At 47.5% G+C, this 14220-nt stretch overlaps 4 protein-coding genes across 4 annotated transcripts; 2 read left to right on the top strand and 2 right to left on the bottom strand.

Moving 5' to 3' along the window:
• Positions 1-1270: 1270 nt before the first annotated feature.
• MYCFIDRAFT_178747 (uncharacterized protein) lies at positions 1271-2963 on the top strand (the record flags this gene model as incomplete). The annotated part of the gene is made up of 11 exons (XM_007932774.1): positions 1271-1479; positions 1501-1569; positions 1638-1732; positions 1762-2068; positions 2099-2187; positions 2241-2353; positions 2394-2400; positions 2436-2534; positions 2569-2662; positions 2702-2781; positions 2806-2963. 11 exons carry the CDS (start codon positions 1271-1273, stop codon positions 2961-2963), a joined length of 1320 nt encoding a protein of 439 aa, XP_007930965.1.
• A 652-nt stretch (positions 2964-3615) lies between these two features.
• Positions 3616-5201, bottom strand: MYCFIDRAFT_216713 (uncharacterized protein; the record flags this gene model as incomplete). The annotated part of the gene is made up of 2 exons (XM_007932773.1): positions 3616-4889; positions 5198-5201. 2 exons carry the CDS (start codon positions 5199-5201, stop codon positions 3616-3618), a joined length of 1278 nt encoding a protein of 425 aa, XP_007930964.1.
• A 658-nt stretch (positions 5202-5859) lies between these two features.
• Positions 5860-7026, bottom strand: MYCFIDRAFT_30731 (uncharacterized protein; the record flags this gene model as incomplete). The annotated part of the gene is made up of 3 exons (XM_007932288.1): positions 5860-6505; positions 6561-6736; positions 6793-7026. The coding sequence occupies 3 exons, from the start codon at positions 7024-7026 to the stop codon at positions 5860-5862; spliced, it is 1056 nt and encodes a 351-aa protein (XP_007930479.1).
• Positions 7027-7738: 712 nt separating this feature from the next.
• MYCFIDRAFT_205113 (uncharacterized protein) lies at positions 7739-9474 on the top strand (the record flags this gene model as incomplete). Its single annotated transcript, XM_007932772.1, has 2 exons — positions 7739-7854; positions 7915-9474. The coding sequence occupies exons 1-2, from the start codon at positions 7780-7782 to the stop codon at positions 9472-9474; spliced, it is 1635 nt and encodes a 544-aa protein (XP_007930963.1). The 5' UTR covers positions 7739-7779.
• Between the last annotated feature and the right edge of the window lie 4746 nt (positions 9475-14220).

The following is a 14220-nucleotide window of genomic DNA, read 5'->3' as shown; positions in this document are numbered from 1 at the left end:
ACCTATGAGCTAAGCTAGCTAGGGTCGATCTTACGGATAATAAGTTACTTCTCGATCTTTCTAACTCTTTAAGCGAGGCGAACCTCGACTACTATACTTATAATAGCCTTTACCTATAGAAACCGGACGAACCGTGTTTTTTTTAAAAAAATAAGATAAGATTAACACTTAAAGGCTACTAAACCTAACTAACTAGGGCTAGCGAAACTACGAATAATAATAGTCCTCGTAATAATAAGAACAATCCCTCGGAAACAGATAAACCCTCGGAGCGGACATTTCTAGGTCTTTTAAGAGTAGACGCAAAGAACTCGGACAACCTTACTTAGAACGGGGGCAGTGCTACAATACCCTGTATACCTACCTATTATAGTAGGGAAGGTACGCTCGTATTGTAATTAGTTGCTAGCCTTTAATTTATATAGCTATATAACACCTTATTATTACTATAGCAGTAGTAATAGCGCAGTTAGAAGTTAGACATTATATTAGAGGTAAGGTTTAATACGGTTATATAATTAGGTAGTTAAGCGTTTAATTTAGCGCGGACTAAGCGGCTTATTAGATCTACTAAGTTAGTAGCGATAGAGGTTAAGATTAGAACAAAGACCGGCTACGAGGGCGCGGCCTTTAGAAAGGAAGCGTATATTAGGACTAAAGAGGTTATACGTAATTAGCATATAACTAGGCTCGAGTAAAGCTAGGGTCTTAATGCCTTAGGCAGGGCTTAGCGCTTAGTAGTAGGCTAACTTGCCCGCCTTCCTCTCTCTCTTTCTAGTTCCTTATCGAATACTACCTATACCTACTACTACCCTATCTACCTACTAATATACCCTTCTTACAATTATTCCCTTCTACGACTACTAAACCCTTATTATCTATACCGCTTAGTAGGGGTTTTCCTACCTTCTTAAATATCGGCTCTCTTCCTCTAGTTAGCTAATTAGTATTTAACTTATCGTCGTCTATTAAACTAGTAGATATATCTAGCTAATTATTACCTTTATCGTCGTTATAACTATCTTCTACGAAGGCCTAGAAGCTCGCTATTGTTATATACTTCTTAGCAGAATTAAGTTTAGAAATATAAAGATAATTAAGTTATATATAGAGGCCGATAGCGGCGGCAATAGCTAAGCTACTCGAAGGGGTTTAACGTACCTACAACCGAGTCCAATTAAGGCCTATTCATTCACCTATAGAGCGGCTTCTATATACTAACTAAGTGGACACTATAGGGGTTGATCCCTGTTTAGCCGACGAACGCCGGATGGCGACGAGTTTTCACAGGGGATCTGTCGGCTCAGCCTACCACAGTTCCTCCAACTCGCCAGAGTCTTTCGTTCACACTAGCTGGTTGCCGAACACTCTGAACCCGGACGTGGTCACGGTGTTGTTATTTGACGATGCCACAAATCCCGCCGCCTCAAATGCGCCAGGTGAAGAAAGTCGTGGCCGGGAAGCTCTTCCGTGCTGGCAGTGACGGTGACGGTCAGGGAGCCCTCGGCGTCAGCCTGGACTGGACTGGTACTTGATTAGGGCTGGAGGTATGAATACAGTCAGTTCTACGTGTAAAACAAGGGATTCGGAATGAATTTTCGTATTCGGGACAGAATCTACCGCATTTGAATGCGAAGCGCCATGGACTCGTCAGACTGTGGTAGTCGCATGGCGAGCTCAGACGGTCATTCGAATTGTGAGGAGCCGTCGGCGTCTTATACGAGCAAGAGTGGTCATGAATTTCATCTTGTGGTCTGGAAGATCAGGCCGAGACCAAAGACTCTGTCGAAGATGCTTTTGCCCAAAGATACCATTGGAGGAAATTCAAGATATATATTCCCAACCATCAGCCACCTCACAACACGATCGCATTGTTCTCACGCCCACCAGCCGTCTCAAACTCCTCTCTTCCTTCCCGGCCCACATCAATATCTCGAATCCCATTGTTCCAAAACTTTTCCCTCGCCAGTCGCATTAGCTCTCCAGCTGTCGTGTCGGGGCCGCACTTGACATCAACGGAATGCTTAGGGATCAGGCCCAAGAAAGGCAGCCTCGCAACAGTGACCCAGTAGACATCCTTGGCATTTTGCATCACCAGCATCTTCTGCCAACTCTCGGCCTCCTTCGGCGCAAGGCGCTTTTCTGTGATCTTGATTGCAAAGGCGGCTCCAGAGCTAGGTCGGAAAGGTGAAGAAGAGGAATTGTATACGAAGCTAAAGATTGGACGGTGGATCTTCGAGGACTCGTATGGCAAAAGCAAGGGCGCGACGAAGGGTTCGCCGCTGTACAGTCTCTTGCTCGGATCTGGAAGAAAGCACAGGTTTCTTTGCAGCTTGACAGAGCTCTTGACAGCGTCTTGAAAGACACGGCCGACCTCTTGGATCTTTAACAAGGCCTTCTGTGCTGCTACGTCGGCATTCTCTGATGTGAAGAAGGCAAGCAGGATCATCTCGAGCAGTTCTGCCGTGTTGATGACTTTGTGACAGTATTGGTAGCTCTTGGTAAGTGCATGCTGGTCTTGACGATTGGCGGAGGTCTTGGAAGAGATCTAAAGATATCAGGTTCCAGGCAAGGCATTGGACCAGATTGATTTTTCGACTTACGATCGAACGTGGACGCTGCTTGATCGGCTTGTTTCTTTGAACAGCCATGCTTGGCTCCTGTGCTGCTGGCGTACGATCTGCTGACGAGCGGTGTCTAGTCAATTTGCACGCAAGACTATTTCAGCGCAGGTCGTAGCAGTCAATCAAGAAGTGAGCAGGCACTGCACGTGCTCAAATAGTGAGACATGAATATTGACCGGAGCCTTGCTCACTTCACTTACTCACATGCTTCTAGGCCGAATCCATTATCACATGCCACAAGGACAAAGTCTTTGCGTCGACTGGCCAATTGCGAGCTTCACTGCAGCCATTGGTAAGCACATCACCTGGTTTTGTTTCTTGGGCAAGATGAATGCCTGAACGCATCGACGAGGTAGTCCCCTTGCCGTGTTTATCAGTTGCCATAGCTAGTTTCTTGTACCGCAATTCCCGAGAACAGGGCTATCAAGAAAGGAACTTCGAAGCCTTCTACTCACTCTGCAGCGAGGCTGGCCATCGTCAAGAATATGTACTCGGGAAGCTCTTCTGGAAGGCGCAAAGGAAGTCCTTGCGGACGGTGAAGATATAGCTGCGATTCTGAGGTTGTGTTCTCATTGGCCCGGCATTCGTGCGATCATTTCCTGTCTTTAATTTCCTCCGAGTCTTGCTCTGAGAACTTGATGCACCGATCATTCCTGGTGGATATCTTATACCTTCGATGTGGTACACGAGGCATGAACAGGCCTTGAGCACTGGGTTTATGTATACGAATTGATCGACGATCATCTCGATTGGACAGAGTGGACATGGAATCGGTAGCATTGCTCGTGGGCATCATTGGAGGCAGTAGTTCATGACGCTCAGACGAACTTCCATCCTATGGGCTTTGCTGTGGGACTCTTCTTGCCAGATAACGTTATGAGGGCGAAGTTTCTTGGTGAAAGGGAGAAGGCGATTGCTGTGGAGAGGATCAGAGCCGATCAAACCATCGATACACGAAACACTTCGCAAAAGAACTTTGTGCGTAGAAAATTCACGGCCTAGGATCCAACCACGCACCGCTCCCATCAAGAAAAATCTGCTCAGGATCCGCAACATCCTTCCCACAAATGCCCTCACCCTTCTTATTAGCCCACCTCTGAAACTTATTATCATCCGTCGTGAAACCCGGCTTCGAAAAAACCGGAGGCCAAAATCGAATCTCCTGATCCCCTCTCCACTTATCCTTCAAGATCGCAGAAGGAATATAGGAAGTGAACGCATAATGATCCAATAATTCTCGTCCGTGAGGATGGAACCATAGCTTCTCATACCATATGCTCGCGAAAGAAGGCGCAGCGTCCTCGGCGCGTTGGATGAGGACAGGGATTTTTTTGGCGGATTTGTTCATCAGGAAGGGAACTGATGTCCAGGGCCGAGAGGACCATTTGGGGTTGGAGCCGAAGATGGTCCAGAATGGTGGAGGCGAAGTGGAGATGTCTTTGGGTAAAGACTTCTTGGAGGCGCCTTTGAGAGGGTCGTGGTGGACCCATATTGCCTCGTCTGAGAGGGAATTCGAGCTCGCTGTGTATGATAAGGAGCCGGAGAACTCTGCGTAGAGACCAAAGTCTTTTCGATAGGTTTCGTGATCGTGATGTAGCTCTTGCTCTATCGCTGCGCGTTTGGGAAGCGATTTTCTGTGCGACTCTTGCTGGCTGTAGAGATGGGCGAAAATGCTGTGTTCGTCTATAGCTTCGTTGGCAGCGAGAGCGGCTCTGGCGCGAGCGACTGCATGATGGTAGACTATCCTGAGATCGGAGAGTTTGCCAATCAATAGGAAGTGACTGATGTAGCGAGGTGACTTGTTCGGTGCTTGAAATGCGATGCAGCCTGAGCCTTCGGAGTGCATCGATTGACAGGCATTTTGAGCAGTGATTAGGACCTTAGGCTCGATACCTCCCATTCGAAGGGTGGTCTCATCAAACTTCTTCTTCAGAGACTGTGCTTGTTCGTGTTGCAGATCCCAGTATCGACTGATTAGCACCTCTGGTCGGAGCTGGAACCAAGTATTCGGATTCGCAAGAACGACCGCAGTATCGTTCTCGTGCTTGGGGCTTTTATTCTTCAGCAGATTGAAGATGCTCTCGAGTTTGGCTAGGGTTGGGTCAACCGCATTGCCCTGCCACTCATGCTTTTCCTGCCAGTTGACCACCCATGGAGAAGGGTAGTTGAGGACGGCTCCGGTCAGCAGAGTCTTGCACGATTCTGTCGTGTTCAATCGAGTCGGCAATATGATCTGGAGATAATGATCCTCGGCGTTGGGTTGCCCTGGAGAATATTTTGTCCCAGGTATGTGGATCTTTGAGGTTGACGATAAGCGCTTAGCAGGGTACGAGGCTGCAAGAATGATCAAGAGAAGGCCAGCAATGAACACAATTACGCCAGTCCGTTTGGTCTGGTGGTTCAGCAGTCGATGCTGCGGTAGGTGGGCCGGAACTTCTTTCTCATTACGAAGAAGCTGATCTGTGTCCTCGCTCCCCAGGTTAAGCTGTCTCAATTGCAGTCGTTGTATGTGAAGCTCAACAGCCTCACGCAAGGTAGGCGGGAAGCTTAGAAGTCTCATAGTAGCGCCATACACATGACGATAAGCGTTTGTATCCGAGGGTCGCCGTGGAATGTATGAAGTTAAGTGATCGATCTCTCACTGCCAAAGCTACAGTATGGTGCCTTGCAGTAGACATTTTGACTTGCGAGGCCCGCGGCCTTTGGACGTCATGCAGTACTCGGGAGTTCTACTAGTTCACACCTCTTTTTGTGGGTGTCCAAGGCTGAACGCCTTGCAGATCCTCGCAATCTCATCTAGTCTGATAGTCTTCACACCTCTTTTTGTGGGTGTCCAAGGCTGAACGCCTTGCAGATCCTCGCAATCTCATCTTGTCTGGTAGTCGATCAGACTATCGGACGGTGGTGAAAGATTAATAAAGATCAAGGACGCCGGGTGCCACCATAGATGGCCCAGAGAGATTAGCTGGGGATGAGCAGAAATAGTGCCAAGCTTGTCCTGAGCTAGGGCCATTTTGGCTCATCGCACCATAACTAGCCCCCGTCACCCACCCAATGATGATCGTTGGGGATAAGAAGTGGCTTGAGAAGTCTCTGGCCCGGATGCTGTTCGACGACGCACGCGATGCGGTGCTTCATTGGATCTTTACACTACTACTGGGCTGAATGCAAGACAACGCCATTATGATAGGGGTATCGTGGCTGAACAGTACGCGCACGGAAACGCAAGCAACCCTCAAGTGCTGGAGGCCTTCTTTCGGTCAAACTCGACTTTGCTGTAGTACGCAGCTCCTGCCATTGCCACCAACATGCCCAATCCATTCAATGGCGCTATTCGCACGTTGAACAGAATGATGCCGAGAATGATGGTCAAGCATTGCTTGACATTGCCGCAGACCGATATGGTGAGAGCTCCAGCTACTTTGTTTGTCTGGAAAGAGACAAGATTGAGGCCAAATGCCATGAGAGCATTTGCAGTGATGCCGATGAGAAAGCTGGTTGTGAGGAGGCCTGTCGAGGCGGCCTGCAGTTTCGTAATCTCACCGCTGCCAGCCGCGTATAAGAGACATTGCAGCGCAGCAAGAGGAGACATTCGAAAGAGGACCTCCATGGCGGGCAGCTTGAGAGAGCCTGTCATCAGGCGATTCGTAGCTACACCTTTGATCGCAGCGAGGATGACGCCAAGAAAGGTCAGGCTGAATCCCATTGCGGTGAAATAGTAGTCACCAAATGTGGCCAGGCCGACACCAAGAATGAGTGGAATCATCGAGATGTAGGTGTCGCGTGAGTATGATCGATTGTAGACGACTCTGTAGATCAGAATCGTGGCTACTGGAGTTGTTGAGCGCACAACCTGGTGGAAGGGAACGGAAACAAGAGCACTAGGATGTTCGTCAGGTGACCATTACCATGGCTGCAAGTTTGGTATAAACGTACAGCGATACATTGCTGATGGCGATGTTCAAAGTGAAGAGGGTGGAGAAAGCTACCAGAGTCAAGTTCTCGCGTACTGTGAGCTTGGAAAGCTTCATCTGGCCCGTCGCCAGGAGCAATGAGCAGCCAATGCTGGTGCTGAAGGCGTGAGAGAATGTTAGAAGCCAAGGATACGAAGCCTGATATCGCGTCAGCCAGAGACGTCGAGGCTGGGATGCCGAGAGGGCATGCTCACTTTTCTCAGGAGAGCTTTGTTTGATAATGTGACTGCCAGGTTGAGAAGGAAGTAGAGGCCCAGATAGAGCAGTTTCTTGAGCGTGCTCGTGGTGTATTCCACAGGTGGTGCTTCTTCCTTTGCGGCATCTGGTGCTTGCGACTCCAGGTCGCGGTCACGGCGTTCGTCTTTGCTTAGAAGTTCGTGATTCTCCCCGCTGGCAGAGCTCGACGTCGATCTGCTGCCGGACTCCATCGACCGGCGGTCTTCCATCTTCTCGTCCATGTGTGTCGATGCACTGCTCAAGCGTGGACTGGCCAAGTCGGACTGGAGAGAATGTTGGCCTCGACGTCATCGCAAACGTGGGACGGTGGATCCCTTTGAAAACTCGACGGATGAGATCGTTCGCTCATACAAATTCTGTCTGTGCACATGTTCGCCAAGCACAGCCGGTATAATTATTAATCAGTAACGGGAGGAGTTGCTGCCGTTCAGCCAAGAAAGCTCACGCTTAGCTACGGGTGGTGCGGTGCCTTGGACGCCGATGATTCGAGGAGCACCTCCATCATGCGATGCCACATCAGCCGCGTGCGACGTTGACGAGAGAGACTCCTTGCTGCGCGGCGCTTGGACTTCTGCATTCGCCGCCACCTGCAGATGCCCGAGTTTCACGCCGGGGGCGCGGGCGCGCAGGTGGCTGGGCACCGCGCACGGGCCTTGTCCGCACCTGTGGCGTGCTTCCAACAGAACGCTTGCACATCCCTGACCGTCCTGTGCACCATGAGACAACCCCGCCCGTCCATCGCCCTGATACATGGCGCCTGCACATGTTCGCTTCTGATAGAGTGGCGCTCATCAAACTTCACCGTGTCCACGCCTGAGTTCGCATCGTCTCACTACCCCCCAGCGACCACGGGCAAAGAACATTCCGAGTCGCACATTGACTTCTGCTTACATCTTTTGCCTACTACTATCCTGGGACTCAATAGCATCACATTCGTCGACACGATGGCAGCCACATTCGTCGACAAGCTCACTCAGCGACCGGTCAAGAACATTTGCTGCATTGGTGCCGGCTACGTCGTAAGTTGGCAATCGGTAGCGAGTATGGTGCCTTACATCGCTCACACATCATTCGCGTAGGGCGGCCCCACCAGTGCGGTGATAGCAAAACAGAATCCAGACATCACTGTGACCGTTGTCGATCTCAGTGAAGCTCGTATTGGAGCTTGGAGATCAGAGGCCTTGCCTATATACGAACCAGGTCTCTACGAAGTCGTCCAAGTTGCGCGCGACTGCAAAGATGGTCGCTTGACACCAAATTTGCTCTTTTCCACAGACATCTCGAGGGTGATCGACGAAGCCGACTTGATCTTCATTGCTGTCAACACGCCAACCAAGACTGAAGGTCTTGGTGCTGGCGGAGCTTCGGATCTTGCTTACGTCGAGTCTGCTGCTAGACATATCGCAGAAGTCGCCACCAGCGATAAGATTATCGTCGAGAAGTCCACAGTACCATGCGGAACGGCTGACAACATCCGAGAAATTCTTGACGCTCACGCCTCGCCTGACGTCCATTTCGAGATCTTGTCCAACCCAGAATTCTTGGCTGAAGGGACTGCCATTAACGACCTGCTTGCACCGGATCGAGTTCTTATCGGATCGCAAAAGGATGAACGTTCACGAGCCGCCGCAGAGGCCCTCGCCAACGTCTATTCTGCTTGGGTGCCTCGTGATCGAATCATTACCATTAATTTGTGGTCTTCGGAGCTTGCTAAGCTTGCGGCTAACTGTATGCTGGCTCAGAGAATCTCCAGCATCAATTCCTTGAGCGCGATCTGCGAAGCTACTGGAGCTAACATCGAAGAACTCGCTTTCGCTGTAGGCCAGGACACCAGAATTGGACCAAAGATGCTCAAGGCATCCGCTGGATTTGGTGGATCATGCTTCAAGAAAGATGTACTTAGCTTGGCGTACATTGCCGAGACGCTCCATCTGCCTGAAGTGTCGGCGTACTGGAAGTCGGTTGTCGACATCAACGAGTATCAGAAGGAGCGATTCGCTAAGCGAATCACCACACGACTGTACAACACTCTTCGACTCAAGAAGATCGCAATTCTGGGATTTGCCTACAAGAAGAACACCGGCGACACTAGAGAAAGTGCTGCCATTACTATTGTCGGGCAGCTCATTGCGGAAGGTGCAAAGATTGCCATCTACGACCCGCAAGTCTCAGAAGCACAGATTCAGCAAGACTTGAATCGCGAGCATCCTGCGGAAGTCGTCAAGCAGCGTGTACAGGTCTACCCTGATGCTCTCTCAGCTTGCGCGGATGCCAGTGCCGTGGTCATTCTGACCGAGTGGGACGAGTTCAAAACCGACAAGATTCCACATGATGCGAAGATGTCTGGCGCTGTTCTTGACCACAAGCGATCCACATCGCCATCCAGCTCATCAGGCAGTGATTTCCAGGACAGTGGCGTGGGCACGCCTGCTCCGATTGAGCGCACCGAGTTCATTGAGCAGGAGAACAGTGTCGCTCCGGCAGACAAGCGCGTTGACTGGGCACAACTTGCGGCAAGCATGAAGCGGCCGCGTCTGATTTTCGACGGACGCAATGTCATCGACAGCGAGAAGCTCGCCAACATCGGATTCACAGTGGAATGTATCGGCAAAGCAAGCAGTCGTGCAAGACGGCTGTAGTCGAAAAATCACGAAATTCTTGATCCACAACGCTAGCTTCTCCAGGTGGAGGTGGATTCGCTGAGCACGCGAGAACGCGCGGTCAGTTTCACATTCGCTGTGGCTGAGGCGTGCGGTGAGATGCTGCATGCATCACGCATACCTATCATCAGGGTGGTAATGGGAGTCTGGCGATTTTGCGAGCCTTGAGCACTAAGAACACCGTATCGGCTTCCGCTGGTGAGCTGGATTAATGCGGCAATCGCGTTGAATAGGGCGTGTGGATGGTGTTGATGAGATGAACCGACGAGCTTGATGATTCAGGGTGCGTTTACCTGCTGCAGGAATAGGAATTCCTAGTCGGAATGAGAATAGATTTTCCGCATGTTCGGAATATCGTAAAAACCGGGTTTTCTTAGTAAACGGATAGGAATAGGGGTTTCCGAGGCATCGGCGATATCCGTACTTGTTCTAATTTTGAATACTACTTTGTCGCGTCGCGTTACCTAGAAAAAAACGGTATTCTACTACTATTATTACTAACAATCGCTGTTATTGCTATCGCTTGTCTATTGTTATATTACTTCTAACTCTTGTCCGTCGTTATAATAGTAAAGACGCCTATAAAGAGGGCTCGACAAGGGTACGAGATACGAGGTAGATACGCTATTACTAATAATAGTAGTAAAATCCTCGATTCTAAGTAGGTATAGAAATCTATACCTATTACCTGCCTATCTAGGCATACCGCGCTCGGACAATAGTAGTAGGCTCGTGCTTAGCTTAGGTATACCTATTCCGATTCCTTTTACCGGTTTATAAGGTAAACGAATAGGTTCTTAAAAAGAGGGTTGGTTTTAAACCTATAGGAACGAGAAAACTAACTATAAGTAAACGCACCCCTATTCCGATTCCTTTTGCCGGTTTATAAGGTAAACGAATAGGTTCTTAAAAAGAGGGTTGGTTTTAAACCTATAGGAACGAGAAAACCGACTATAAGTAAACGTACCCTTATTAGTTAGAGATAGTAGTCGATAAGTATAAGGGGAAATTCGAGATTAGTAGCGTGTTTCCGATATTCTTTATTAGCTAGTACTCGTAGTAGGAGCGCGACTACTAATTAGCTAACCTAATCTATGTATCCCGTAGAACTCGCTTGTAAGCGGCACTATACTGCTATAGAGAAAAGGATTTTCTACGCTAAGCTTAGGCTAAGGGTTGTACCGGCTAGTCGGTCCGAGTACGCGGCCGGCAGGAGTAGGCGTGCCGCGTACTATAGTAGTCTGTATTCTGCTAACACCTCGATTAGCGAGGTAGGGCTTCCCGTATAATTACGTAGATCCCGCTAAGACCCTGTTTCGCTATATTATCTCGCTTAATTTCCGGGCTTCGCGTATTTCGAGATAAAGCTTAGTATACCTACACTAAGCAAGCGGAAATCCTAAACCTCTCGTTTTGTAATATACTGCATACTACTATAATAGACGATATTACGGAGCTAGAACGACTTCGGTAACTGTTCTTTAATCTTACTAAACTATTTGAACTTTCCCTATCGCAATAGGAAACGATGTAGGCTGTTTTAAGCAATGTGTACTCGCGTACGATTGTATCGCGTTTAGGCAAGGGTTTAGACATATAAGGCCGGATAACTAAGAAGTAGTACTTCGGCTATATTAAACGACGACGTAATAGTAATAGTAAGGGCAAAAGCAAGGAAAAATAGGACGAGAGCGCCTCTAAAGAAGAGACCTTTGTTAGACAACGTTAGAAGCCTAAATTCAAGCTAGTTGCGCCCTATAAAGTGTCCTTTATTATAACAATATATCGGCTGGAAGGTGTTCGATAAGAACCTGTATATATTACGAGAGGCTAATTCGATAGCGGACATACATACGACCTAGACCTTCTTAATAGCCGGAAGTTGAACAAATACGTCCGGAATATAATTAAGACTAATATAAACAACTCTCCGAGAGCTAGACGCGTTGTTAACCGTGTTAGCAATGCCTTGAATAGACAACTTAGAAGCAGGCGACTATTTAGTAGCTAAAACGCGTACTAAGACGCCTACAACCTAGGTCGTTCTTCGCTATACTACAACCGTAACAAGAGACAAGTTATATAGTAAATAAGAGGCAATATTCCAGTCTAATTAGAGGCCGCTTATAACAAGGCTACTAAGCTAGGTCTACACTTCTATAGCTTCGGAATAATAACTCCTAATAGCCTCCGAAGAGGCTTTGTATTTGCCGAGCTAGCTAGTATTGAATTGCTTCGGAAATATAGTCGTATTATACTAATAGACGACATATACGACACCTGTAAGACTAGCTTCTATCTCTGCAACCTTATAGTACCTAACGACTATCTAAAATAGCGACCTGTAGCTTATATAGCCTTAGAAAGCAAGCATAGTGTTATATATGCTATAGGTCTTCGACACCTAGCTTATTAGGCCGGTTATAGCGAGATTAGCGGCTAGTTACTATAATAGACAGTAACTAACGACTTAGCTAGCGAGCAAGCGGCTATTACAACCGTGTTTCTAGAGGTCTAACTAAGGCTTTATTAGCGCTATTAGTTAGAGATTATTCGGAAGAAGTTTCTACTAAATTTACTATATAAGAAGGTCTATAGGTGCTTGCTAAGGGCACTTTATAACGTTGAGAATAATAAAGAGTATATTTAAGCGCTTGCTAATGCCGAGAGGGCTTTGCTAGGAGGCAATAACGACCCTCTAGCTAGCTATTTAAGGAAGGAATAGGGTTTCTAGTACGCTAGCATATAGTATACTTACTTAAGGCGGGACAATCCCTTGCTTATATAGGTAAAACTAGCCGTTTCTTCCTATATAGGTATACTAGTTGCTAACCTTCGTACAGAACCGCACTACCGGGCCCGTTAAAGGCTAGCACTCTAAATACAAGGCTAAAGTTAAGAAGGTAGCTAAGGCTAACTTCTCGCTCTCTAGCATTATTGTCTACGCAATTGAGACTAATAAGAAGTAGCACAATAGAGCTATTAAGGCGGCTAATAAGAGCTAGTAATTACCTCTCTTCCGACGCACTATTAGTAGTATAGAGGTCTTCTAGCAACTGCTATATTTAGTCTAGGTCCTTCTAGCTAAGCAGTACTCGAAGGCTTTAGCTTACGTTAAACTCGGTATACTATAATAGAGCCGATTTGAGCGTTACGAGATCCACGACCTGCTAGTAGAGTGTATATGCTATTTCTAGGCGACTTATTATCTACCTTGCTAGTATATCTAGATTAATGCCGAGTTTAAAGACAACCCTATTAGTAAGGGTGTTGCTAAGACCTACGTACGGCGGTTTAAAGAGGCAGGTAGCCTTAAAGCGACTAGTATCTACTATAAATAGCAATAGGCGATTATGCTAGCTATTAAGAACAACGATAAGGTGTTTCTTCCGTCTCGGCGCAATAGCGACAATATAGGCGCTCTCGAGCGGACTAATTACCTACAACTATACTCGCTTCTTAAGAACGTTAAGGTTAACTTCTATAAGAAGTTAGACGAGGCAAGAACGCGACTCTTAGCGCTATAATATCGTTCCTTTATAAACTAGCTATCGTCTAATTATACCGCCGAGGCAGTAAGAATATCGTTACTTCTATCTATTAACGAGTTCTTATAACTATAATAATAGCCGCCGTAGTAAGCCGCCGACGAGACAGCCTATATACCGGAGACAGTCTTCGATATACGCGCGGAAGAGGAAGAGACGGAAGATATTAATACGATAGATAAGGACAATATAGACAACCTGCTAGCGGCAAGAGATAGAATAGATACTATAATAGCGACAAGCGAGTAGTCTAATAAGGAGGCAACTGCTATAATACGAGACCTATAACACACGCCTCGTAGACACGTTGTCTATACTATACTACCTTGTTTTCGAGATATAGCGGCGCTAATACTAAGCGAGTTACCGTTTCTAATAGGTCTTCTAGTAGGCTTATTTTATAGCGTAGGTCGACCTTAGTACTAAGCACTCGATCTATAGGTTATCGAGTTTAATAGGGCAATAGGTCTACGCTATAATATCTATATATACGCGCTCGAGAAGATAATCCTATATTAGTCGCTATACTAGTCGCTATTTAGTAATAGCGACAGTAAGCAAGCGAGAAAGAGGTAGCGAGAATAAGTAATAGGTAGGCGCAGATAGCAACACCTTAGAATGTAATATAACGGCTATACTATATATAAACTTTAGCTTTATTAATATATCGACTAATCGACGATATGTGTTAGCAGTACTGTTAGTAGAGAACAGGCTATACGCGAGGCCCGGAAATTAAGCGAGATAATATAGCAAAACAGGGTCTTGGCGGGAAAGACGTAATTGCCCCACCTCGCTTAAACAGATCTGTTGGCAGAATACAGACTACCCGTACTGTAACAAAACAAAATACCGTATCACAGTGGCTAAGCAAGGCTGACGACCACCAGTTCCATGCGCGCGCTAGGATCTGTGTTGCGGGCTTCATCGGTAAGCTACTGTTAACTAGTCAAGAAGAGTGACGAAGCAGAGACAACGAGGCGGGCATAGAGGGGAGCCGACCGGCCGATATGCAAGCAAGATCCTACAGCGGTTACAGGAGAGCAAGGGCAAGGTTCTGATGGTCCAAGTAGTATGATGATGGCGTAGAGCGAGATGCGAGATGTGTGAAGACACTACGGTAAAGTGGTTCGCTAGCAACAAAGGGGGGTCCTGGCAGTTAAACCACCGTTACAGT

The sequence above is a fragment of the Pseudocercospora fijiensis genome (genome assembly GCF_000340215.1).
Source record: "Pseudocercospora fijiensis CIRAD86 unplaced genomic scaffold MYCFIscaffold_9, whole genome shotgun sequence".
Lineage (NCBI taxonomy): Eukaryota > Fungi > Ascomycota > Dothideomycetes > Mycosphaerellales > Mycosphaerellaceae > Pseudocercospora > Pseudocercospora fijiensis.
This window is presented reverse-complemented; position numbering and strand designations above follow the sequence as displayed.